At 39.0% G+C, this 24,010-nt stretch overlaps 3 protein-coding genes across 6 annotated transcripts; all 3 read left to right on the forward strand.

Moving 5' to 3' along the window:
- The first annotated feature begins 165 nt into the window (after nucleotides 1-165).
- ndufb6 (NADH:ubiquinone oxidoreductase subunit B) lies at nucleotides 166-2,519 on the forward strand. Its single transcript, XM_015036009.1, has 4 exons — nucleotides 166-435; nucleotides 1,656-1,748; nucleotides 2,172-2,216; nucleotides 2,359-2,519. The coding sequence occupies exons 1-4, from the start codon at nucleotides 256-258 to the stop codon at nucleotides 2,422-2,424; spliced, it is 384 nt and encodes a 127-aa protein (XP_014891495.1). The 5' UTR covers nucleotides 166-255; the 3' UTR covers nucleotides 2,425-2,519.
- Nucleotides 2,520-3,473: 954 nt separating this feature from the next.
- On the forward strand, nucleotides 3,474-7,903 carry toporsa (topoisomerase I binding, arginine/serine-rich a). 3 transcript variants are annotated; one of them, XM_015036005.1, is made up of 2 exons: nucleotides 3,474-3,618; nucleotides 5,067-7,903. In XM_015036005.1, the coding sequence occupies exons 1-2, from the start codon at nucleotides 3,592-3,594 to the stop codon at nucleotides 7,443-7,445; spliced, it is 2,406 nt and encodes an 801-aa protein (XP_014891491.1). In that variant the 5' UTR covers nucleotides 3,474-3,591; the 3' UTR covers nucleotides 7,446-7,903. The 3 variants fall into 3 exon arrangements, with proteins under 3 accessions (XP_014891491.1, XP_014891492.1, XP_014891493.1); XM_015036006.1 differs by having other exon boundaries at nucleotides 3,476-3,662; XM_015036007.1 differs by having other exon boundaries at nucleotides 3,483-3,553.
- Nucleotides 7,904-9,044: 1,141 nt separating this feature from the next.
- mtap (methylthioadenosine phosphorylase) lies at nucleotides 9,045-23,801 on the forward strand. Of its 2 annotated transcripts, XM_015036011.1 has the most exons (9): nucleotides 9,060-9,153; nucleotides 9,414-9,603; nucleotides 10,613-10,699; nucleotides 10,811-10,869; nucleotides 11,023-11,190; nucleotides 16,796-16,898; nucleotides 17,517-17,756; nucleotides 22,542-22,664; nucleotides 23,724-23,801. In XM_015036011.1, the coding sequence occupies exons 2-9, from the start codon at nucleotides 9,586-9,588 to the stop codon at nucleotides 23,760-23,762; spliced, it is 837 nt and encodes a 278-aa protein (XP_014891497.1). In that variant the 5' UTR covers nucleotides 9,060-9,153; nucleotides 9,414-9,585; the 3' UTR covers nucleotides 23,763-23,801. The 2 variants fall into 2 exon arrangements, with proteins under 2 accessions (XP_014891496.1, XP_014891497.1); XM_015036010.1 differs by lacking the exon at nucleotides 9,414-9,603 and having other exon boundaries at nucleotides 9,045-9,153.
- Nucleotides 23,802-24,010: the final 209 nt, after the last annotated feature.

Here is a 24,010-nt window from a genome sequence, read left to right on the forward strand (position 1 = left end):
TTTATTAAATTTTGGTGCATTTAGGAGAAAACCAGGGGCATCCTCTCAAAAACTTTTCTCTCCCTTTTCCCATCTTGGATCCCTCAACCGGTTTCCTTCCTACTGTTGTCCAGTAGAGGTCACTCTCAGATTAGTTAAACTCTTAAATTGTGTCATTTTCTTCTTGTAGCATTTCCGGCTACTCTTGTCTGCTAAGGGAAGTGTCCTCCATGGTGTCATTGTAGGTCTGTCGAGGTTGAACGTTCAAGAATAATAATGTCTGGCTACACACCAGACGAGAAGCTGCGCTTCCAGCAGCTAGTGAAGCTCCGGAGGCAGTGGCTAAAGGACCAGGAGCTCAGTCACAGGGAGCCCGTGCTGCAGCCCAAACCTCTCGGGCCTGTCGCTAAGTTCTGGGCCGGGTTTCTGGAGCCGAAGAGTCTGTGGAGGCTTTATGTGAGTCATTAAAACACAACAACACGTTATATTAAATGTGATCTGGACTGAGATACAGCTTTATTAAGATAAATGTGCGCTTCATTAAACTTACAATGATATTATTGTGCGAAAATTATTTAGTTAGACTTAAAGTATTTAATTAAAACAGTGGTCTGTATATATTCCATTGTTTGCGTATTTTACATACAGTGCAATACCAACTGCTACATCTTCAGTAGTTTATCAGTTTAATTAAATTTCAGATCACAATTTGAGCAATTATAATTACTGTATTTGCAGCACCCAGAATATTTTTAGTAAATCATAACACCTGTGTAGATAAAGCTACTCTGACGGTTAAAATGATTGAATCTTCTCTGCTAAGTTTGTAAATCAAAATGGCACAGGAACATTTTGAATGGTTAAATTAAAAGCAGTGCTACAATAAGTTTATCCAAGGTCAACACATCATACTTTTAATAAGTGCATTCTTAAACATTTTCAACCTGTTAAACATTGTAGAATCCATTGTAGAAGAAGAATGAAGCGTTCGCTGAAAAGAACCCAATTTTTGTGGTTCTGGAGACCTGTAGCATGTAGAGGATGTGGAGCATAAAGATTGACTCACTAAATTTACTGAGTTAAATCCTGGGAGAAAATGTAATGGAGCCAGTGGGGAAGTGGACATCTCTGGACCCCCAGGCAGGAGGACAGTGATCCCAAGCAATGTTTTGAGCAATTGGTCAGCGTCCTCAGAAAGCCTGGCAGGAGATGATCATTAAGTACATGACAGCAATATGGTGTCATATTGCTGAATGCTAAAGATGGTTGTCATCAAGGGGTTGAATACTTTTGAAGCAGCTGTAGACATTTTATGTTTAACTTGAAGATGCTACTTGTAATATTTATGGTGTTAAGCAATTCAAATTGTCCTCATTTGATATGTTTTTTTGTCTTAAAATCTCACTTAAATAGAGGAGTTGAATAATTTATATTTCAACTAAAAGTCTTTAAGTCTTCAAATGGTTTTTGTTATGAAGGTGCTATTCAGTATGTTCTATGTAACCATTTGATGATCCCACTCAAATACTCTTGCACCCTTACTGGCCAGTTTAATCCTTGAGTTAAAAAAAAAAGGTAATTATTTGTGAATTAAAATGTCTTAGAATTATCTATCTTTTATAAAATCTTTTTTTTTTATTATTTTATTTAATACTGATTAATTTCTGTATTTGCAGACCCACAAGGTGTACAAAGGTGGTGTTTTCACATTAACACGGCTGCTGATACCTGCCTGGCTTGCCCACTACTATGTGAAATACCACGCTGCTGTAAGTTCACAGAAATGGTGACAGCTGTGTGTGTGTGTGTGTCTTTTCTTTTTCTTTTTTTAACTGGACATGCAGTTAGGGAAGAAAAACTCTTATCAGTATATCAAACAAACCCATTTTGTTGCAGTCAGACAAAGAAAAAAAATATAGCTTCAAAGTTAAACTTTTCTAAGTTTAACTTTGGCTCTCAGGCTCTCAGAATGAACTCTCTGAAGGAAATAAAATTGCACAGACAAACTAGGATCAAACCTTATGTCAAAGAGCAAATGCTTTGAAACCGAGACGAGCCATCGCACTTAAATGTAACTGTAACAAAGAAACTGTCTGGCTGTATTTCTTGCCCTTAATAATTTAGAAAATAATTGTGAATCAAAGCTTATCTGATCAGGAGGGACTAAACAATGGTGTCATTTTTCTTTACAGCAAAGACCTTACGGCATTGTGGAGCTAAAACCCAAGCTTTTCCCTGTGAGTGTGATTTTTTTTTTTTAAATAAATTCTGACTCTATTACTTTTATTTTAATGTAATTATAAAGGGTTTGTATCTCTCTTTACTCAACTTTAATGTCATAAACCTGCTTTCTGAGTTTTTTTTTTTTTTTTTCCTCAGGGTGACACCATTCTTGAGACGGGTGAAGTTCTTCCTGGTCTCCCTGAAACACATGGCCATCACTGAACCTGAAATATTTCATTAATTTTCTTGAGTTTCTGTTGTAAAAAAAAATGTATATTGCAAAAATAAACTGTGTACTTTATGCACAAGAACATGGATCAAATGTTTGTAGAGAAATTCTTTTAACCAGAAATATTTGCTGATTTTTGATTTACTGGTTGCTCACCTGTCAAACAGCAGTTGTGTTAATTTATAAAAGTCACCAATATAAGGTATGGAAATAATTTAAGATGTGAAATTTGAAAGCATGCGTTTGGGGGTTGGATGTTATTCTCTGTGATGAAGCCATACGGCAACATGAATATCTGCAGCAACTTTAGGAAAACAAACTGGTTTGGAAATGCTCATAAAATAATGTGTACAGATAAAGTCGTAGCTGCTTTTCCTTTGTTGATTAGATGTAATCTAAATCAGGGCGTGTTCGAAGTCATTTTTTGAACATAGTTGCGGACAAAATTGTATTTTAAAATATTTCTTTTTTTTCTCCAAAAATTTCAAACACCTTTTTTAAGCATTCTAGATTTATAAATGAGAGCTGTGTTTTGCTTTGAACACAGAAACTAATTCATTTTATAAAACCCTTGACGCTATTAGTCATTTTGTGTTTTTATTTTTGTTGGATAACCGCCTGCAGTCTCAAGATCCTTCAAATTTGATGGTCTTTTGGAATGAACCTTAATCTTCAGCTGACCCTCGCAAGTTTTCAATGGGATTCAAGTCAGGGTTTAGAGCACATCTATCAATAATGTGCATTATGGAGTTAGCTTTCTACCAGGAGCAATGGATGTCATGTTGGAAGGCAAAGCGATAATCCAAGTCAAATTTTGTCACAAACTCCTGAAGGTTTTGTTTCAAATTTTTAACACACGCTCACCCTTTGATTATGATCCATTCCTCACTTGCAGGATTTTCTTTCATTGAAGGATCCCCACCACAGCATGTCTTATTGTAGGTTTAGTGTTCTTTAGGGTATAGACATTCATTTATGTGTGCAAAGTAAAAAATAATGCAAGTGTCCACAAATTATATGCTCTGCTTAACAAACTTAAAAAACATTGCGAACGCGCTGTTTTATTTTGAAAGGCGGAAGTTGTGCACAGGTCTTCCCGTTGTCAAGCCTGCGTTATGAAATGTGAGGAAGGAAATATTTAACGATAAATTTGTCTTGGAATGAGCGAGTTTCTTCAAGGAGAGAAGGTATAGTTAGTTTTCGACCATATACGTGTTCAACAAAGTAACAGGTACATGCTAAACAACTTTTCCTAAAGCCGACTAACTAACCAGCTGTAGTGCTTGCTAGCCTCCATAGCTAAATTTAGCTAGTCTGCTAACTTCAATCGAGTTGATCCTTAAACAACAGTTTCCAGTTAGTTTTCCCCTCCAGTAATATAAATGTCTTTTCAAGAGAACAGTACACACGAACCCCGGGCTTAGCAATTTTAGTGCCCGTAATTCTTTATGATTTCTTACACTTGGAAGGAATCATGATTGTAGTCCTTACCACACCTTTTTAATTGTGTGGGTATTAAACAGAATAAATTCATTTTGAGCTACTAAAGTTTTAAGATGGTTTGGGGTTTTTTCTGTTATAAATCCAGTTCCAGTGACGTAAGTCGTTCTTTAACAGTGTAGTACTATTTAGGATGTCATGTCAACACTATAATACGGCATTTGATCGTGTGTGAACCCAATGCTGTTGATCAAAATATATATACAGTATTTCTTCTATATTTGAAGGGCTTGCTACAGCTTTAAAAAGCTTTAATATCCGCAACTTATTGTGGATATTTTAAAGGATGCTGGCCGATTTGCTAAAGTTTGTCTCAAAAGCTTCTAAAAATAATGTTCTCTATTTTTATAAATGCCCACTATATGTGTGTGTATATATATATATATATATATATATATATATATATATATATATATATATGTATAAAATAAAAGAACTGCAACTTTATTTTTATTATTAGGTGTCAAAATAAAGAAAAATAACCTTTTATAAACAGAGAATATCTTAATTGGAACGTTACATATTCAGTGAATATTCCATGCACCATAACATTATTGTAATTCTGTTGTTGATCATCAGATAATGCATGTAAAGTAACTTTATAAAATCTACTAAGTCTATGGTAGGGTGTTGGCATGTGGCTCCAAAAATACTATCTACCTACTGGAAGTTTCTCCAATTAGCAATATTTTGGTTGGAGAATGGATCATTACTTTTCACCTTTTCTAAGATGCCCGAATTGGCATCAGAACATTCAACAAAAGGAAGTAGTAGTAAATGAAGCATACTAAGATAAAACATCAAATGCAAGTTTTTTTGTTATGGCAGCACAATATCATGCTAATGTAAAGGTAACTGCTTGGATGTGAAATGCCGTACTGAAATTGTTCATCCACTCTTGCTCTCTCTGCTGCTAAAATATTTTTTTAATGTTTGTTCAAAGGCCATTAAGATGTAAAAGTAAAAAAAAAAAATCACTGAGAGACACCAACTAAGTTGTCTTCATTTTGTCATGCAAGTCTTTGAGAAACTTAAAAAAAAATAGGGCTTTCGGGATGTTGTGAAATTGTTTCATGACTGTTTTTTTTTTAACTTAATTTTTCCAAAATGGTCAACTTTCCTTTTTCCTCATCAGATCATGTCAGCAGTCAAGGTTGCCCTACAGCACAGCTCAAAGAGTGGAAGGCGTAAAACCTCCAAGACAATGTCTGCAGACGTGTCTCCAGACTCCAAGTGCCCCATCTGTTTGGACGTATTTCATAATATGTCCTACTTGGACCGCTGCCTCCATAAATTCTGCTTCCGTTGTATTCTGGAGTGGTCGAAGAACAAACCTGAGTGCCCACTGTGCAAACAGCCATTTAGTTCAATCTATCACAGCATAAAATCAGACGAGGACTTTCAAAAATATGAACTGAAACAGCAGGTGGAAAATTCCTCATTTGGTTATTTCGAAGGAGTTCGGTTTCGATACCGAACGACTCTCACTGGGGTTCATCGACAGATGAGAAGAACCTCTCCGCCTCCAGATAACGGAGTAATGTTTGAAGCTTCCTCCGATTTACCCCAGCAGAGACGGGATCGATACATTCGCCGCATGATGATGAGGTTGGCGGCTAAGAGGAGAGCTGCAAGCGAAGGCAGAGCTGTGAACAATGTCAGGGAGCAAGAGATGATCAACTTTAGAAGGGAGCTCTACCGAAGGGGGGTGAGGGTGAGGAATGTGAGGGACGGTGGGCGCTCCAGAGACACATCCGCTGAATTTTATAGAAGAAATCCTGCCTGCCTACACAGACTCGTCCCGTGGCTAAAAAGAGAACTGATGGTGCTGTACGGGGCCCACGGCTCTTTGGTCCACATAGTTCAGCATATCATCATGTCACGCATTACACGCTACGATATGGAGGACGGAGCCATCCAGGAAGAGCTCAGACCTTTCCTGCAGGGTCGTACAGAACACTTTCTGCACGAATTCATCAATTTTGCAAAGTCCCCCTTCAATTTGGAGGCCTACGACCAACATGCTGTTTATGATTGCCCTGCACCCTCCTCCAATGAGCACAGCAGCTCCAACTCCTCTGTAATCGCCATTTCAGAGGACGAGGAAAACTCTGCAGAGATGGAACCTCCTGGGAACTCGGCATCTACTCTGAGTCAGTCTTTGTGGGACGATGAGACGCCTGGGCCTTCGTATTCAACAACAACAGAGCCCAGCAGGCAAGACTTTCAGACAGTCCTGGACTTGGATTCAGAAAGCAGCTCAGAAGACGAGCAGCAAATGTTTGGGGCTTCTCCACCACAAATTAGTTCTTATAGCCAAACAGATGTTGCTCATGCAGACGGCACCAATGAAGACTGTGCATCTTCTGACGGTGATGACTGTGTCATTGTGGGATATGTTAAGCCTACAACAGAAAGGACTCCAGAGCTGGTTCATCTGTCTTCCGACTCTGATGGCTCTTCTGTTGAGGAGAACCAAGAAGCTCCTCTTCAGTCGCAACACATCCGTTTCACCAGCTGTAGTCCTGCAAATTCACACAGTAGTGATTCCAGTAAGGCTGGAGAAACTCCAAAAGGCCAAACAGACCACCATCATCAGTCCTCCTCTAAAGAAAGACTTGGCTCAAACACATACAATACTTCAACTGGTAGAAGAACACATAAAAGGTTTGACAGCAGGGAAAGGTCTATTGAGGGACATAAATCAAAGGAGAGAGACCACAAGAGAAAGAAGAGCCACTCAAAGAGCAGAGGGCGCAAGTACTCTAGCAAAAGTCCAGTAATTTCTCAAAGCACTTTCAGTTCTCATGCCCGTCGTGGAAACTTCTCAAAAACTGATGGACTGCATGCAAGGAGGGACAGCGACCACAGCTACCAGTCATACACCCATTACAGACGAGAGAGGAATGGTAGCGTAACTCACTACACACAGAGACGGTCCTACTATTACAGCAGCCACAAGTACTCGCACTCCAAGTCCAGGAGCCGCAGCAGGGACTCGTCTCACCGACGAGACGGGAGGCGGTCTCGATCCAGAGCGTTTTCCAGCAGCTGCTCCTCTTCGCCAGAAAGGAAATCTCATCACGACAAGCCTGGCGGCAAAAGGAAATATAAAGCTAAACATTTGGCAGAACCGTCCAAGAACACCCAAAGTGGCCAAAGTGACTCCATGTCGTTGACAAAACACAAGAAGACAAGCAAAGAGAAGCACCATAAAAGATCCAAAGAGAGGTCGAGGAGGAGAAGCAGGAGTGGGAGCACAGAGGTCGTCGGTGAGCGACACAAGCACCACCATAAGAAGAAGAAGCACAAGAAGAAAAGTAAAAAAAGCAAGAGTTCCGAGCACAAAGCAAAGTCCTCGCCCAATGTCATTACAATTGAGAGCGACAATGAGTCATTTGCCAATCGCAGCATCACGCCTGTCAGTAGAACTACTGAACATACTTTCATCGACAATGCTGCTGATGGCGGAGAAAACCCTGCCACAGTGGACCAAGCTTCACAATCACATTGATGGATTAAATATTCTAGAGCTTGCCACAAGTATTTTGCATCAGAACAGTCTTTAAACTATCAGGTGTCCAGTTCTTCTTTTATATTATTTTTATTGTAACTATGTTTTTCCACCGTAAATTCCATATGTCTCACAAACGATGTACGTTCTACAGTTCAAAACAGATTATCTTTAATGACATTTTGTATCAAAACTGTCTGGTATGCCCACCATGTAAAAAGTTATTAAAGGCTGTTTTACATGACAGTGCTACCAAGGTAGAGGGGTAAATATTTTTGAATTGTATATTTTACAAGCATGAGCTGTTATTTTGTTAAAATATTGAAATATTGCAATGTGCAGAGGTGTCTGTTTATTCAGGGATTTTAAGCCTTTCTGTTGTAATTATGGCACAGATCTACTTTTAACTGCCAGTAATTCAGTTGTTACCATTAAAATGGCACTGTGATTTCAAAAATGAATTTTTTTTTGTATCAAGTTTAATTTATGAATTAATTCAAATGGGTTACTGTGGAGGATGTTCTACTGGTGATGTTTATAATGAGTAAGTTATTTGTAGATTCATTATGCACTTACTATTTTTTGCACTATGTTGCAACAAATAGTAATCTAAAGGACACTTTCCCAAAAGATTAACCTATTTAAATCATTATGCGTCTGTCAGAAACACGATAGATATACATCTGCCACACATACTGGCACTTGATTTAAAAAGAGTATTTTTTTTTTTTTTTTACATTTTCATTCTGGAAAAAAAAACAGCATGTCAAAACTATTTTCTACCTTTCTTAGAAATTTGTCAAGTCAATTTAAATGATTATTTTGAATTTGAATCTACCAGAGGTAGGAATAACTTCGGTGGAGATCTTTATCTATTCCTGCATAATCTCAAACCAAATATTTTCAAAATAGTGAAACCGTGGGTGTTTGTGTCTTTACATACTTCTGCGGTCAGAAATGCGTTAAACAAGACAGTTTTAAAGGGAAAATATTAAATATTCCACGAAGTACTCTTGTTTAACTTTATCTCCCATCCAGAAGGGGGCAATCTAGTAACAATGATATCTCTCAAAAACGGACAAGACCTACACAGATTAAGCAGGCACTGAGATTACGGTGACATCTAGTGGACGGGATAATGGTTTTAAAAGTTAGAAAAACCTTTTTTTTTTTGGCTTTTGGTTAAATTAAGATGATTTTTTAAAAGACAATCGCTGGTTTTTACATATGAACGATATGACCTTTTAGAGGTCTTAAATAAAACAAAAGGTGAAAACTGACTCCCTCAAAGACACACGTGGTGTTGAAACTAGTATGAAGTTGATGATACAAAAACCCCATAAATATATTAAAACAAATTTTGCATATTTATTTATATTACAGATAGTTAGATTTAAGTTGCAGACGTGTGCTGAGTTTCTGCGTTCATTCATTTTCCAGACTCTTCCTCACCTCTTACCTTTTCTAAGCGATAAATAACAAAAGTTTGGCTGGTAAATGAAATAATTGACATTCTAACAGTCGGAGATGTTTTTTTATTTATTTTTTTCCGCAGTGCTTTTATTTTTCAAATGACCGAGCAGGAAGAGAAATACTGGCGCTTTACAGTGCGAACGGATGTTCATGGTGAAGCTTCCTCTATTTGACCAAACCCTCCACTTTTTCTTGCAAGAAGATAACTGTAATGGCGTCCTCCGTGCCCGTAAAGGTATTAACTATCGTTTCATGCTACATTGCGAGCATTGTTAGCTGCTACTGAACGTTACGTGGCTGAGCTCGCTGAAAGGAGGGGGACTAAGCCATATAATCTATATCAAACCTAGAAGTGAAGGAACAAACATTGTCTTGACGTTAGCATTGTAACTAAGCTACTTTACACAGTAACTTGACTTTAACACTTAGCTAAGCATATCTGTGGGAACTCGGAGGCTTTTATTCTGGCAATAAAATGTGTTTATTTTTCATCAGAATTTTAACCCTACCTAAACACGTGGCCGCCTGAGCTCACCCTGCTGTTGTCGCCACGCTTACTGACTGACTGACGGGGACATGTGTCCTAGTCAAACACTACAACGAAATAGGTTTAAGAAGAGAACTAAAACAGACTGCAACGGCCTGAGTTCATGATCAAAAATCTTTTATGATCATTTCAAGGAAGGTTGGTATGTCTGCTCAATGCATTCAGTTAACTACACTCTATCAGCACATGTAGAACAGTTTACTTCATTCCAGGTTACACTGGAGGGGAAAAACTAAGAAAAAAACAAACAAACAAACCTCTGCCACGTAGCAGTCAGAAGTTTAATTTGGATAAAGGAATATGAACTCAGGCTACATGCCATTCCACTTTCCCTAAACTGTGATTCCATCAAAACAGAACTTTTGGATTTCTGGTTTCTGTATCTATCTAGTAAACCAATTTGTACCAGTAAAAGTTCTGAATATGTTTCCAGTCATTGTCACTGTTTGCTTCCACTTTAGCATCAACAGCAGCATCCTCCATAACGCTGGGGTCCTTTGAGCCAAACCCAGTCTCAGACATTTAATAAAACCTGACAATCAGGTTGCTTTAGTAGCAACCTGATTGTCAGGTTGCTGCCTGATATGACTGAAACCCTGTCTCAGACACATCAGGTTAAGTCCATTGCATGACATATGCAAATCAACATTTGTGCTATTAATGCAACCTGATGACATTAGCCATTGTCTCTGTTGATTTTACTAGCCTACAATTAATCTTAACAGAGAGCTAGCAAGGCTTTTTCTGTCTGTGTGCTTTAAAAAAAAACAACATATTTTTTGACAGTGTGCTGTGGAGATACCCAAAGATGTACAGTAGATGATATATGTTAGGCATACATAGTTTTCATTTCACAGTTGGGATGGAGCCAGTCGTCACACACAGAAATTTGCAAGACAGAGTCGTTGTTGTCGAACTAAGCTTGTATCAATCAATCATACTGGTGGTCGCATTGCTGCCTCTGAGGTGTGTTACCTTTTCCAGGGTACACCATAAATTTGCATTGGCAGGTGGAGTTCTTTGTTTCTTTATGTAAAGTGTATTAAAGTGCAAACAAAGACAAACCATTGCGGCTGGATGCAACCACCAAAATTAATTCAAAACACAGCTCATATCTTTGTGACTTTTTACCTTGTTTTCTTTTTAGATAGGAATCATCGGTGGGTCAGGTCTTGATGATCCAGATATTCTGGAAGGAAGAACAGAGCGTTATGTTGACACACCATATGGAAAGGCAAGTTGTTTGTTCCAAAGCGCACTCTGTGGTGTAAAGAGTAAGCATTTCATGTGCTCTGTTTTGGCTTCGCGGTGTATTCTGAAAGATTTCCCTGTTTTGCTTGAACAGCCCTCAGATGCTTTGATACTGGGAAAGATTAAAAATGTGGAATGTGTGCTCCTCGCGAGGTAAGCTCTCCTGTGCTGACAGTGCGGCTTGGAAAAAGGGCCAAGCCGTTCATGGGCTTTTGAGCCCTTTTTCCAACACTGGAAAAAGGGCTTAACACTTTTTATACATTTTCACAATGTATAAAATGACATTGTGAATTTTGCCAAACGTAGACACGGGAGACAGCACACCATAATGCCGTCGAATGTGAACTACCAGGCCAACATCTGGGCTCTAAGAGAAGAGGGCTGCACTCATCTGGTGGTAACCACGGCTTGTGGCTCCCTGAGGGAAGAGATTCAGCCCGGTGACATCGTCATCATAGATCAGTTCATCGACAGGTCAGTGACGTGTGCAATGCACGTGCTTTGATCAACTGATTCCTGACTCCTCGAGACGGTAGCCGCTTACCAGTATGAAGTGATGCCAAGATTGGAAAAAGTGTTGGTTTCAAAACAACTTAAATGTTGCATCAAAACTTTCCTGGAGGTTAATGTTCAATTTTAAGATCCTTCTCGGGGAAGATTTCAGTGGCCAGAGGGTTCTACGGGTGAATGGGCCGTAGACTGACTCATCACCTCGCCCACCTGCTGCTTCTTACAGCTGGCTAAAAGAACCCTTGAAGACTTTCTCTCTTGCACTCTGTTGTCAAGATGTGGAAATTCATGATACTATTGTAAATGTTGGGGAAATGCTTCAGGCATTGTCACGATGAAAACATACTGCAATACACTTGTTATTTGAAATAACAGGTGTTATTTCAAATGTAAAAAAAAAAATCCACAAAATTTTATAGATTAAAATTATGATTTTATCAAGATTTCCTTCAATAAGAAGCATAGCTCTTACATAAAAAAGACAGCAGCACTTGGAGTAAAGAGCATTTCTAACTATATTTTAATGAGTTTTGCCCAACTGCCAACTTGTTTCAATCCCAATTTGCATTTTAGAAACATTGTTAAGCCATTAAGTTTGACGTACTTCAAACTTCCACAAAATATCAACACTTGTTCATTCTTGTCATCTTATACCTGTGAACATTTTTGTCTCGTTGTTGTTGTGTGCACATTAATAACGGTTACCAGTTTAACGTCAGCATTGACGTCACCATTATTATTGTTAGCACCAGAAGCTGAAGTCACTCAGAATGTCTTCTGTAAATAATGATGATAAATAATAACTAGGTACAACCTGAACCTGTAATGCACCAGCATTTATACCGTTTTTATGAGCAGAGATTGTACTGTAAGCTGTTTTTAATTAGCTTTATGCTACTTGATGTTCAGAGCACTGGAGTTGTTTTGACGCTAAATAGAGACGTAAGCCATGGTGTAAGCCAAATTTGGGTTAATTGGGTTATATATTTAAATATCTTTTTCTAAACCAACCCTCATTCTTCTCAAGCACTGTTTTTACACACAAGTGTGATATGAAGTAGAACAAGTGAAGTGTGACTAGCTAACCGGGTGTTCTTGTTTATGAATGAACCCCTTTGACTTGACATCAGCTGATGTTTTGTTTAGACACTAGGATCATGTTAGAGTAGAATCTGTGTTAACTTTCAAAGTGTTCGGATATCCGTGTCAGGAAGGAAGGAAGATTTTTTTCAGAATGTTTGGTGTGATGTGAGAAAAGCAGTGTTTGCCTTCTGCCCTGCATTGTGTGTGGGGGGGGGAACTGAAGACTTCTCCAGAGTAATTTTTGTAGCAGTTTGCTGAAGTAAAAGTGAAAAGCTAAAGAGAAAACAAATTGAAAGCATGATGTTTCAGCGAGAAGACTACTAAAATAATCGTCTTAACTTTTGGGACAGAGATACTTCTATGTATTCCTGTTTTTTGTTTTTTTTCTTTGTTTTGTTTTTTTCCATGAGTCTCTACATCAGGGGTCACCAACTCCAGTCCTCGAGGGCTACCATCCTGTAACTTTTAGATGCGTCTCTGCTCAAACACACCTGGATCAAATAAACTGCTCGTTTCCAGCCTATTGCAGAGAGGAATGAATGCTGGTGAGGGAACTCAGACATTTTGGAGCAGAGGTGAATCTAAAAGTTGCAGGATGGTAGCCCTAGAGGACTGGAGTTGGTGACCCCTGCTCTACATTCATTCAGTGAGATTTTGTTCTTGCATGAGAATTTCTGCTGTCGGTTCACATCGAGTGTTTATACACAATAAGTTGATTTGTAATTTGACAAACCTGTTTAACGTCTTCTTGGTCTGTGTGTTTGGTTTGGCAGTTAGTTAAGAGGAGGATGAAATGTCCGTGTTTGTTGAACGTCTACGAATGGATGTTTAGGGGTTTTTTTCAATACTTGGTGTGGACTTTTGTGGTCTTCATTTGGGCTGTTTATATTAAATAACTGCCGCTAAAATTACAGCAGAGCCTGTTGGTCGACTTTGTTGCATTTTTGTTCCTGTCTAATACTGATAATTAGCAACCAGGATGACTTTGTAAAAATGCTTCACAAATATCCAGACTTGAGCTGACATTGAAGAAGCAGAACCGTACGTATGTGAGAGGATTTTTCAGCCCAAGGTCAGGATGAGGTCAGACTGAATCAGCATTTAGTTGGCATGGTAACATAACCGACTGTGGATCAGCTTAAAGGTAGTTTCAGGAGGTAAACAGGTGAACTTCTAATCTCTAACCTGTGAAGAGTTTTTGCGCCAAGTGCAGTGTTCAGTGTTTTGACATGTAATGCTTATTGAAGTGAGAGGAAATTATATTGGACGTTCAGTTCGGTGCAAAAGTATTCATACCTCTGGAACCTTTGAACATGTTCTCACGTCACAGCCACAAATGTCTGCGTTTTATCCAGATTTGAGCACAGACTTTTTTAAGTGGAAGGAAAACAATGAGTGGGGGTGTCTATTTTGTAGTTTTTATCAAAAAAAAAAAAAAAAATCTGAAAAGTGTGGTGCTGATCTTTATTGAGTCGCATTTTACTGCGATTCCCCTAAATCAACTCCAGTTCCCCTCAGAAGTCCTATGCCTAGTACGGTAAGTGAAGTCCGTCTGTGTGTAAGTTAATCTTGAGATACATTACAGCAGCACAGCAAATTAACGCATGGATGATAATATTTTTGGCAGAGAGTGGTGGGACATTGTGATTAAGTAAAATAGTCTAGATGTGGGTTTTTTCTGATTTCATGCAGTCCCGGTTTTAACATCTTTGCTTTTAGGAAGGACTCTTGAGTTTTTTTCAGAGAACATTAGTAATAAAATATAAATAAAAGAAAAAAATGGTGGTGGAATACACAGGCATTTTTTGCTTCTCTTCTTCAGGTGTTTTGTCTCACATGTTCAGATTGCTGCCACTGATGGTAAAAAAATAAAGATCTTTGTCTTGTGGCTAAGAATTTCTTCCTCAGCTGTTTCTCGCCTCGAGGCGAGCGCTCCCCTATTCTTTTCTTTTTTTTTCTCCAAACATTGAAAAGACAGCCAGTTTAGACGAGAGCACACCGTCTTCCAAGACATGGCTGTACATTTTCCGAGTTCCTATTTGAATCACCGCCCTTGTGACTTGTGAGTTGGCACAAGGCGAGTCAAGCCGATCTTAATAACCTGCTCTCCGACATTTCAGCCTGTGGTTTTGTTGAGTGTTTTGAGGAACCAGATGAACTATCCTCACCATGACTTATTCATCCGAAATGAGGAAGTTAAACATTGGGACTTGCTCGGACTTGTCCCAGCGCATGTGATTGCATCGCTTTAGCTCAGCCCATCTCGTTAACTCATCGTGCAGAAGCTGAACTTTTAATAAACAGATGCCTTTGTCTGTTTGTGCCAGTGTCCTGTGTTCCTGTAAATCTAAATCTCAACTTTGCCTTTTTCTTCCATTCTCTCGTTTCAGGCGACGGCCGCAGATCTTTGCGGTTGATTAAATAGCTAACGTTCAGCTCCAAACTGGCCGGGCAGCATTTTTAGAAAATTAAATGTACTCGTCGTACATGTTTAACGGCTACTGTCTCGCAGGAATAATGGGAGGTTTCAGATATGCGCAACATCTCTTCATTCCTTCATTTCAAAGTACCACACGCTTACCGTTAAGGAACATTTGGTAAATGCCTTCTCGCAATTTTGCTTTGAAGCCAGCCTGTGTTTGGTTTTTCCTGAATATACCTCAGATTTTTACTTCTCATTAACTCCATGCATGGCACCGTCTTAATCAGACAAGTTGAACAGTGATCGTAGTTCCAGTGATATAAGTTTACATACATGACTTGGCCTAACTTTTTTTTAAAATTTGAGCTTGTGTTTATTTATTTTGAAGTGTTTATTTCCCAGGTGGAATAATCATTCAATAAACAAGCTTGAGTGAAAATAGGAAGTAGGTGTGGAAGTTTGATCTTTCTTTAATCCACGCGGAGCCAAAGTCAGTATATACATGCACGCCCCTCAGCATGATTCTGCCTCTACCATGCTTACCAATTACTGCAGTGTTCTTGAGTTCGAAAGCCACACATTGGTGGGATGCATTCATGTATTTTAGCTTATGAGTATAATTTTGACCCGGTGTGGATCAATTGGAGTCCACAATCAATTCAAATATATGTAACCAATTCTTATTTTTGACTCCTTCATTTATGTCTTGTGTAACCATTCTATTCTGCAAAAAGTCATCACAACCCCTAAATAGTATTCTTAACATTCAAACACGTAAACGTAAATTGCTGACTGCCCTTTCAGTAATGTTTGCCTTGTACTGCTAATTCCTTGTGGTTGTATCAGGAATATATGAAATATTTCGTAAATATGCATTGTGGAAAATGCACTTTAAATACAAGCGAACTGCAAGGCCAAGGATAACTGGTTTTCTTGATATAATCAGGCATTGTTCTCGGCTCACGCTTTGTCCCACCTAAATTGTTGCTGTTGACGGGAAGCTTTGCAAAGCTTGCACAAAGTATTTAAAGGCTGACATTAATCATCCAATGCCACGGTTGTGAGTAAGAGATGAGGGCAGGGCATCAGAGGTGTTCATACTTGGGGTGTCTAAGATAATGCTGCTACGACTCTATGATCTCTGAGAAAACACCAGAAAGCAAGAAGTCACTTTCAGTCAGCCCTACTGTAGACCTTTCATTTAGTATTCCTTTCTAGACAAAGAGTGCCATATAAAAATCTAAAAACATGTTTTCATACTCGCAGTGTAAGACGTGAAGAGAACAAAATGTATTCTTCCTTCACCTTCACTGACTCCAAAGCTCAAGGGTTTCATAACTAAAAACCCAGCTGGAAGGCTTCGGGGAACCACAGAAGGCCTGATGTTCTCGGCTCGCTGGGAGAAGTCAATAGGTTATTTGTGTGCTTGCCACCGTTTGTCTGCATTATGAGCTCATTGGAGACAGGATGAAGCTACGGCTGACTCAGCTCACTGACACAGAGGACACTTGTTTTATTTATAAAACAAAAACTGCTGCTTTTCTATCACTACACTTTATTGTCCTGGATAGATGAGGAAAGCAGTGTATCAGTGTTACAATAGACTGTACAAGTCTACGGTATTAGAAACCACTCGATGCATATTGGTGTTGATGTGTGGTTCTTAGTGCTTTTATCAACTTTGCAGTATTCATTTGTGCAAAAATACATATTGCAAAAAGCTGATTGTACTGGATTCAATATTAGCTTCTTAAATAGACACCATGCTGTTTGCTCTCTGCAGAAAACCCAAGGAAAAGCAACATTAACTTTATAAAAATGAAGCACCTGGTTATTTGGAATATTAGCGGAATATTATCACGGTAAACCTTCCCCAACATTATCACATACATTCCTGATGTACTATTCAGTTTAATGTTCAAATTGATGATTATTTTAAAGAGATCTTTTATTGTAATGTAAGATGTTCCACTTTGATGTGGTTGATCTTGATTTTGACATGAATTTGAAAGAGCAGCATTTGTAAATTGGCTCCAGTAAAGACTTTGAGTCTCTCTTCTCCAGGACGACCAAGAGGCCTCAGACGCTGTATGACGGGCAGCCCACCAGCCCACCGGGGGTCTGTCACATCCCCATGGCCGAGCCTTTTTGCAACAAAACCAGAGAGGTGAGTTTGTCTAAAAAATAAATAAAATAAAAAAAAAGGTACTATGTGCTGGTCACCTTCCACTGCAGCGAGATTCTGGGGCCAGGCTAAAATAAAACATCTTGACTGAAGCAGAAAAATACACTTTTTAAAAAAAGAATTAGGTGTGCGTGTTTGCGTGTGTGCGTGTGTTTGCCGTGTGTGTTTTTTTTTTTGTGGACTATATTGACCTCTCCAGGGTGTACTCTTCCTCTCCCTAGAATGATGAGCAGGTATACCTGAATCTTGCTTCTCAGACAAAGAAAAAATAATAGAATGATATAAAAGGAGTGACAAATTTTAAAAACAAAATTACATTTCAATAATACGTGGCACAGCCAAAATTATTTATACCTTTCTCAATAATCAATCGAACCTTTCTTATTATTGAATGCCATCTTTTTTGCATGTTTCCACTGGTATTTTGAATTATTTCTGATGACGTGCTTCAGGACCTGAAGGCTGGTAGAGCTCCTTGCCATCACCCTAATGGCAATACCGTAGAAGAATGGCTGTTGCCTATGAGCTGTTTTCCTTTCCAGAGGTCAGTAATGCTTCATCAACGGCCAGCTTTCTCAGATGCTCTGTTATCTGTAACAGGTTCTGGTGGAGGTGGCGCGCAGTCTGGGTGTCAAGTGCCACGTGCGAGGGACCATGCTGACCATCGAAGGACCACGCTTCTCCTCTCGGGCAGAGAGCCTGATGTTCAGACAGTGGGGCGCCGACGTGATCAACATGACCACCGTGCCGGAGGTGGTCCTCGCCAAAGAGGCCGGCCTGTGCTACGCCAGCATCGCAATGGCAACAGACTACGACTGTTGGAAGGAGCACGAAGAGGCGGTGAGTGGCAGGACAAACTGTTGTTCCCACTGATTCAGTGACTCGGGCACCAAGACGCTGCTGACATGAGTCAGACCTGAAACAGCTGAGTGCTGTTTCATTGCTAAATTAAATAAGAGGAAGATGTTGATCAGTTGGTGACGGCTATCTCGTGGAAATCAAAAAATATAACAAGGTTCAGATTTATTTATTTTATTTTTTTTTTTTTTCATTTTTGCTGTACTGTAATAACCGACTTGACTGTAAACATCTAAGCAGCTAGCAGTAACAATGGGACTTGCAGATGAATATCATTTTGACCTATTTGTGAAGTCTTGAATTTTCTCAGTGATGCACAGAGAGATTTTCACTTCTCTTTCCCTTAAAAATTTCACTCACACATCTTTTCAAATATGCAGTGTCTGTGGGGCGATTTTTTAAAATTTTAGTGTTGCTGACCCATTAAAATATAAAGCACTAATGGTTGTGGTTGTCACACCTTTTTAATGTCCATGAAGGACTGAGACAGCACCTGCAGACTGACAGAAACAGGGTGATGGACCCAATCTGTCAGCTTCAAAGGTCAAAAATACACGTACATTAGAAAAGACTTGCTCTATTAGCTTCCACATTGTGTCTGCTAGAATTGTTTCCAAACTGCTCAATCCTTCCGTCTTGTAAGCAAGGCAGCATTGTGGTAGTCTTCTTTCATGCAGCTGAATGGAAGAGTGCAGCAACATGTGGAGGAGGGGCTGTTTCTCTGGGATCACATTAAACCTTATTTTTCCAAACTTGCTCACAACTTGCTCCACTGTAGTTGCTGCGTCTAACAAAGGAAAGAGTAAAAGAAAGACAGAGAACGAGAGAAGAAAAAAAACAAGTAAGATGACATGGTTTATGTGGTTAGTCTTTGTCACTTTACACCAGTGGTAATAAGGAAACTAACCTGAAATATGACATACAGCTGTTCACTGTTCAGCAGATTTCTTCTGATAACTCAGTGTCAGTCAACAGGTTTACTTGGACTCTCCTCTGCCGTGTTGTGCAATAAAGCAATTATTCTGCAATTATATCCCTGTGTCCCATGACAGCTGTCGCGTTTAAGGCTGGGATATGATTTTACAGCAAGTGAAGATGATAATCATTGACTGGATGCTCACGACTGACGTCCTGTTACAGTTCTTTTTGTTATCAGAGAAAGTTTATATTGCTCAAAGTGTTTCCTTGTGTAATGTGCTGCCAAACGTTCCCATCTTGCACAGTTTCGATCACATTTTCAAGTTTTCTTATCATATTGAGCTCTCAGAAGTCTCTCCCCCTACGCCCCAAGTGATCCACAGTTTTTGCCTGCGGCTTCCTATAGCTTCCGAGTGGCGTCTCCTGTGGCAGCCGCTCTATAAAAACCGGTTGATAGTGGCTGTGTGTGTGTGTGTGTGTGCGCGCGCGCGTGTGTTTTGTGTGTGGGCGAATTTTAGCTTATTTGTCAGTGATCCAGCTTCACTTCCGAGTTCCTGCAGCTGACCTCTTCCCCCTCCTGTTGCAAAACACTCGCCACATCCTTCCACCCCCTCCCTCCACACCACCACCACCAATCTCTCTTCTCTCCGGCCCGGCCTGCTGCTACCTCTTGGCCTCTCCCTGTTTACTCCCCTCCCTCCTCACGCCACACACCCCCACTCTGCTTGGCCTGCCAGCCTCCGGTGGAAGCCCTGCCAGAGGAGGTTGAGTCACAATGAGTCATGACTTCATGCTATCAAAAAAACCACAAACACAAATGTATTCATTAAGCATGACATGAAAACAGAGGAAGGCTACAGGAGGTAGAAACAGGACGGATGTACCAGAATCCCCGACTGTAATTTATACTTTATGGCATTTTCAGACGTTGTCTGATATGACCCGTGGATATGTAAGACACATTTTACTTGGAATGTGTGTGAAATAAAAACAGGGTTTTTGTGCAGTCTCGAACAGAATGGAGAAGCATTTTAGACATTTAAAATGTAAAAGAAAAATACTAATAACAAAACAAATATTTTAACAGCAAACATGTTTATATTGTGTAATTTGCCTTTTTAGATATTTCCAAGTCTGGTTGATGAAATGGCTGATTTCATCAACCAGAGCATTCTTTGTGATTTGATATTTTCTAAGATGGATACAAAATTATACTCAACAGAGATGCATAAATTAGACACATTGTGGCCAAATTCTAGTCGCTCTGTTTTGCAAAGCTCAGAACTGCCAGTTTCAGTTTCAGCGCGTCCAATTTTTCTTTAAGAAATGAAACTAAAACACTTTCCCTTCTACTTTCTGGTCATAGCAACAGTAACAACAAAAACCCAACAACCAAAAGGACAACTTGTATTTCTTAAAAACAGCCCACTGTTACACAGATGTGTCTCCTCCAGGATCTGGGTTACACATATCTTAACAGATAAAATAAAAGTGACTAATTTACAGCATACTCTGCTTACAATTCATATCATAGTTCACTTACTTTTGTTTCTATTTCATGCCTCAGAATTTCTGAGTTTGTCAAAATATTTGTTTACTTCAAGACAGAAAACCCCCCAGTGATTTCCAAGTTAAGGGGGGCTATTATGTAAAATCTGTCTCTTTAAGATGATCAGCTTAGGGTCTTCTTAAAGAGACAGAGGCCCAATTTCAAGGTTTCTTTTTGCAAAGTCAGATTTGTTTTATGTCGTGTTTTTTTTATATATATAAAAACTGAATGTAACATAGTTACTTGGTTTTGTTATATTACATTGTTGAAACATTTGTTTTAGTTATAAACACTCCATATGGAGGTTTTATGAACCATATATCAGAATTTTTATATTGGGACCAAAGGAGATGCCACGCATATGTCAGTCTGAATGAACAGCCAATAGTTCACAGTGGAAAGCAGAGTTAGGTTCAGAATTACTCAAACCTCTTCTTTCATTCAACTCAGAAGTTTCTATCTGATGGGAAGTGAGACAAGCGCTTCTCAAAAGATGAAAGAATAATAATGAAGTGTCACTCAGAAGAGAGTTGTCATCTGTCTGACCTGGTATGAATTAATGTGATGCATTCACTGTTCAGAAACCAGCTTGTAATTTGAAAGTTTCCACTCAGCTGATATAGTACAGGCTAAAAATGAGCAATTCCAGCCACTAGCGGGTTTTTGGACAGTAAACTGTTCCAAAAAGCTGTGTGTTTACTAGAGTGTCAAGAAAAATGTATCTATTTGTCATGAATATCAACGTGTGGTTAATTTGTCACATTGACTCATGAGTTACATATTTACCCAATCGTAAGATTGGTTTTTGACTTACTGACTTAAAATCTGCAGCTACATGAAAAGTTGTACAGTGTGTGACGGTCCTGAGAAAATTAGCTACTTGCGTAGTTGGCAGCCTGTACACTCTTAGGCTGATGCAATCTTAACCTTACACAAAGCAGCTGTGTAAACGAAAGGAAAACTGTGTGAATCATTTTTTTATACCTCATCAGATTAAAAAAATGTGCTGAACAAGTCAAACTATTTACCACATGCTGCATACGCAGTGAGCAGATTTCAAATTGTGAAACTTTACAAGTTTACTTCAAATATTGACAAAAACTTAAAAGAAGGAAAATCAAAAATGATTTGTATCTGAAAAAGTGAAAAGAACATCCGACCTGTCTGTCTCTCTTTCTCAAAATTATATGTAAATGGCAGGCTGGAAGGTGTTTACGGAAAGCATTTCAGCTGTATGATCCTTTCCAAACACATTTAAATTGATATATTAATGTACCAGAATTTGTAAACATCCCATCATAATTATATTTCTAAAGCTTGTAATACTGAGCAACAGCTTGTATTTTATTTCCACAAGACAGAATTTTCCTATTGTTTTTATAACGCTGTCAAAGCTAGATGAATGGTGATCAAATGTCATTTATAAAAGAGGGGGAAGAAACATTACTGAAAGAAAACCATATTAAGTCATGACACAAACAATGCAGGAAGTAAAACAGAGATGTGAAAGAATGTGCTTTTATCAGATAAAACCAAATCGAGCATTTTGCCTGATATGCAAAACTCTGTCTGGCGAATAGCAGACGCTGCACATTACCCTGACCACACCGTCCAAACAGTGAAACATGGTGGTGGCGGTATCATGCTTAAGGGAGGATTTTCTTCAGCAGGAACAGGGAAGCTGGTCAGAGTTAAACAGAAGGTGGATGGAGCTGAAAACAGGGAACAAAAGGACAGTGACTCTAAACATGCAGCCCCCAGTGGGATGGTTTAGATCAAAGAGTGTCCTGGAATGTGTTAAAATGGCACAGTCAAAGTCCAGACCTAAGTTAAATTGAGCATAAGCAATCTGAAGGGAAAACACACCAAGATGAAACACAGTGCAGCCAGTATTCTGATGATTTACATTTTAGGCACCAAAACTATCTTCTAACTTAAATTAATTAAGATCATTTGTGTGTGTTAAATAACAAAATGATTTTTCCGATTTTTTTTTTTTTTTTCTTGCTTAAATTCAAATGGTTAGACTTTATTTTTACCTTTTTTTTTAATTGAGACTGGAGAGAAAAATAAAATCTAGATCGGGCTCACAGCACTTCCTCAGGACCTTATTTGGGGTTATGACACAGGCATTCAAACACATAACCCACAAACCAAAAGTGGATACAAAAACATGCAACATGCAAAAAAAAAAAAAAAAAACATTGATGATTTTGTTTGGAATGCAGAAGATCAGTGACATTTAGAGGAAGAGAAATTTTCATTGCTGTAACGCTGCTGCCATTCTTCCTGTTTTTCAGGTCTGTGTTGATAATGTCCTGAAGACGATGAAGGAGAACGCAAACAAAGCCAGCAGCATCCTGCTGACTGCAATACCGCAGATCAGCCAGATGGACTGGACTCAAACCACCAAGAACTTAAAAGTAATACTCCAACAAAATGTCATTAACATCTGGCGACAGCGTCTGCTTGTTGATTTACAGGGTCATTCTTAAAATTGTCTCCTGCTGCCGTTTGTTGTTTATTTTCACCAACCCAGCCACCAAAGATGTCAATGCACAATCCCCTTAAATCTCTGTCTGTAAGACAGACTTTATGATGTTAGATGTTGGTAGAAGTAACTGCAAGCAAGTACAGCAACAAAAAGGTGTAGCTTAAAAAACAGAGGCTAGACACGTTTTATTTTTATTTTTTATGGCGGAAACATTCCTTAGATGCATTTTGAGCAAGTTTTCTAAAATTCCCAGAGTAATTAAAATCATAGGTAGAATAAGTGTTTAAATGGCAACAGATATTTCTGTCTTTTTTTTTTTTTTTTTTTTTTTTACTTTAACATGTACAGTTGCGTTTAAAATAATAGGATGTTTATAGAAGGTGGGAAAATTTTATAATTCCTCCAATAGCTTTTATTTGCATACATGCAAATGCACCGAGAAAAACGTATTCAAAACATCGAGGACATTCCATTCCGGTTATGATTTGATTGATTCCGATGGCATTTTTTGCATTTTCTTCCCATCTTTCTCGTTACCATTTTGAGGCACTTGACCTCATTTTAGTTGGCCTATAGTTTTCGCCACCTGTATATACTTTTACTTTTCCATTCAACTTTTTAGTCAGTGCCTGGGACAGATTTTCAGAGGACTGTGTGATAACCAGCACATACAACATCTCCTTAAATAGGAGCCAGCTGTTTGAAACCTATTTGCTGATTGAACTCCATGTCGCAGGTGTTTTAACCTTGTGTAACTGAACGATTCAGTTGCACAGAATCAGCAGCATGCACGTGACGATTGTTGGATTTCTATTTTATTGTCTACTACACCTACTAAGAAACTATTTGTCAGATAAAGTGATCACGTTAGAGACGTCGGAATTCCGTCGTTCCGTCTCTACAAGTCACTCCACATCTTCCACATCGCCAAAACTAGAATAACGTGTGAAATGAAAGGTTAACGACTCTCTTCTTCTTTTTCTTACAGAATATGGCTCAGTCTTCAGTAATGCTACCGAAGCATTGAGTGGGCGTAGAAGACATGAAGCAGAAAAGAGGAAAAGGAAAAAAAAAAAAATACCAGGCACCACGTGCACGTATCCCAGCACGGACGGCGGACCCTGACTCTGTGGATTCATTATCGGTGAATCACAAGAAAAGTGCCTCACAGGAATAATGCACCTCTGTTTGTTTAGCTGGAGTCTCACTAGGTCACCTCCTCAATTTCTACACGCATCCCGAAGCACTTCTTCAAACTGATTCACAGGTCATTTC

The sequence above is a fragment of the Poecilia latipinna genome, unplaced genomic scaffold (genome assembly GCF_001443285.1).
Source record: "Poecilia latipinna isolate Pla-1442-1.1 unplaced genomic scaffold, P_latipinna-1.0 Scaffold353, whole genome shotgun sequence".
In the NCBI taxonomy this organism is placed as follows: domain Eukaryota; kingdom Metazoa; phylum Chordata; class Actinopteri; order Cyprinodontiformes; family Poeciliidae; genus Poecilia; species Poecilia latipinna.

What these genes read in the sequence shown, in the direction of transcription:
- mtap (XM_015036010.1), top strand. Translation starts at nt 9,130, where the DNA reads ATGGCGTCCTCCGTGCCCGTAAAG. An exon ending in TTTGCAACAAAACCAGAGAG is followed by an intron (nt 16,899 to 17,516) that starts GTGAGTTTGTCT and finishes TATCTGTAACAG; the next exon opens with GTTCTGGTGGAGGTGGCGCG. An exon ending in GGAAGGAGCACGAAGAGGCG is followed by an intron (nt 17,757 to 22,541) that starts GTGAGTGGCAGG and finishes CCTGTTTTTCAG; the next exon opens with GTCTGTGTTGATAATGTCCT.
- ndufb6 (XM_015036009.1), top strand. Translation starts at nt 256, where the DNA reads ATGTCTGGCTACACACCAGACGAGAAGCTGCGCTTCCAGCAGCTAGTG. An exon ending in AGAGTCTGTGGAGGCTTTAT is followed by an intron (nt 436 to 1,655) that starts GTGAGTCATTAA and finishes CTGTATTTGCAG; the next exon opens with ACCCACAAGGTGTACAAAGG. An exon ending in ATGTGAAATACCACGCTGCT is followed by an intron (nt 1,749 to 2,171) that starts GTAAGTTCACAG and finishes TTTTCTTTACAG; the next exon opens with CAAAGACCTTACGGCATTGT.
- toporsa (XM_015036005.1), top strand. Translation starts at nt 3,592, where the DNA reads ATGAGCGAGTTTCTTCAAGGAGAGAAG. An exon ending in AGTTTCTTCAAGGAGAGAAG is followed by an intron (nt 3,619 to 5,066) that starts GTATAGTTAGTT and finishes TTTCCTCATCAG; the next exon opens with ATCATGTCAGCAGTCAAGGT.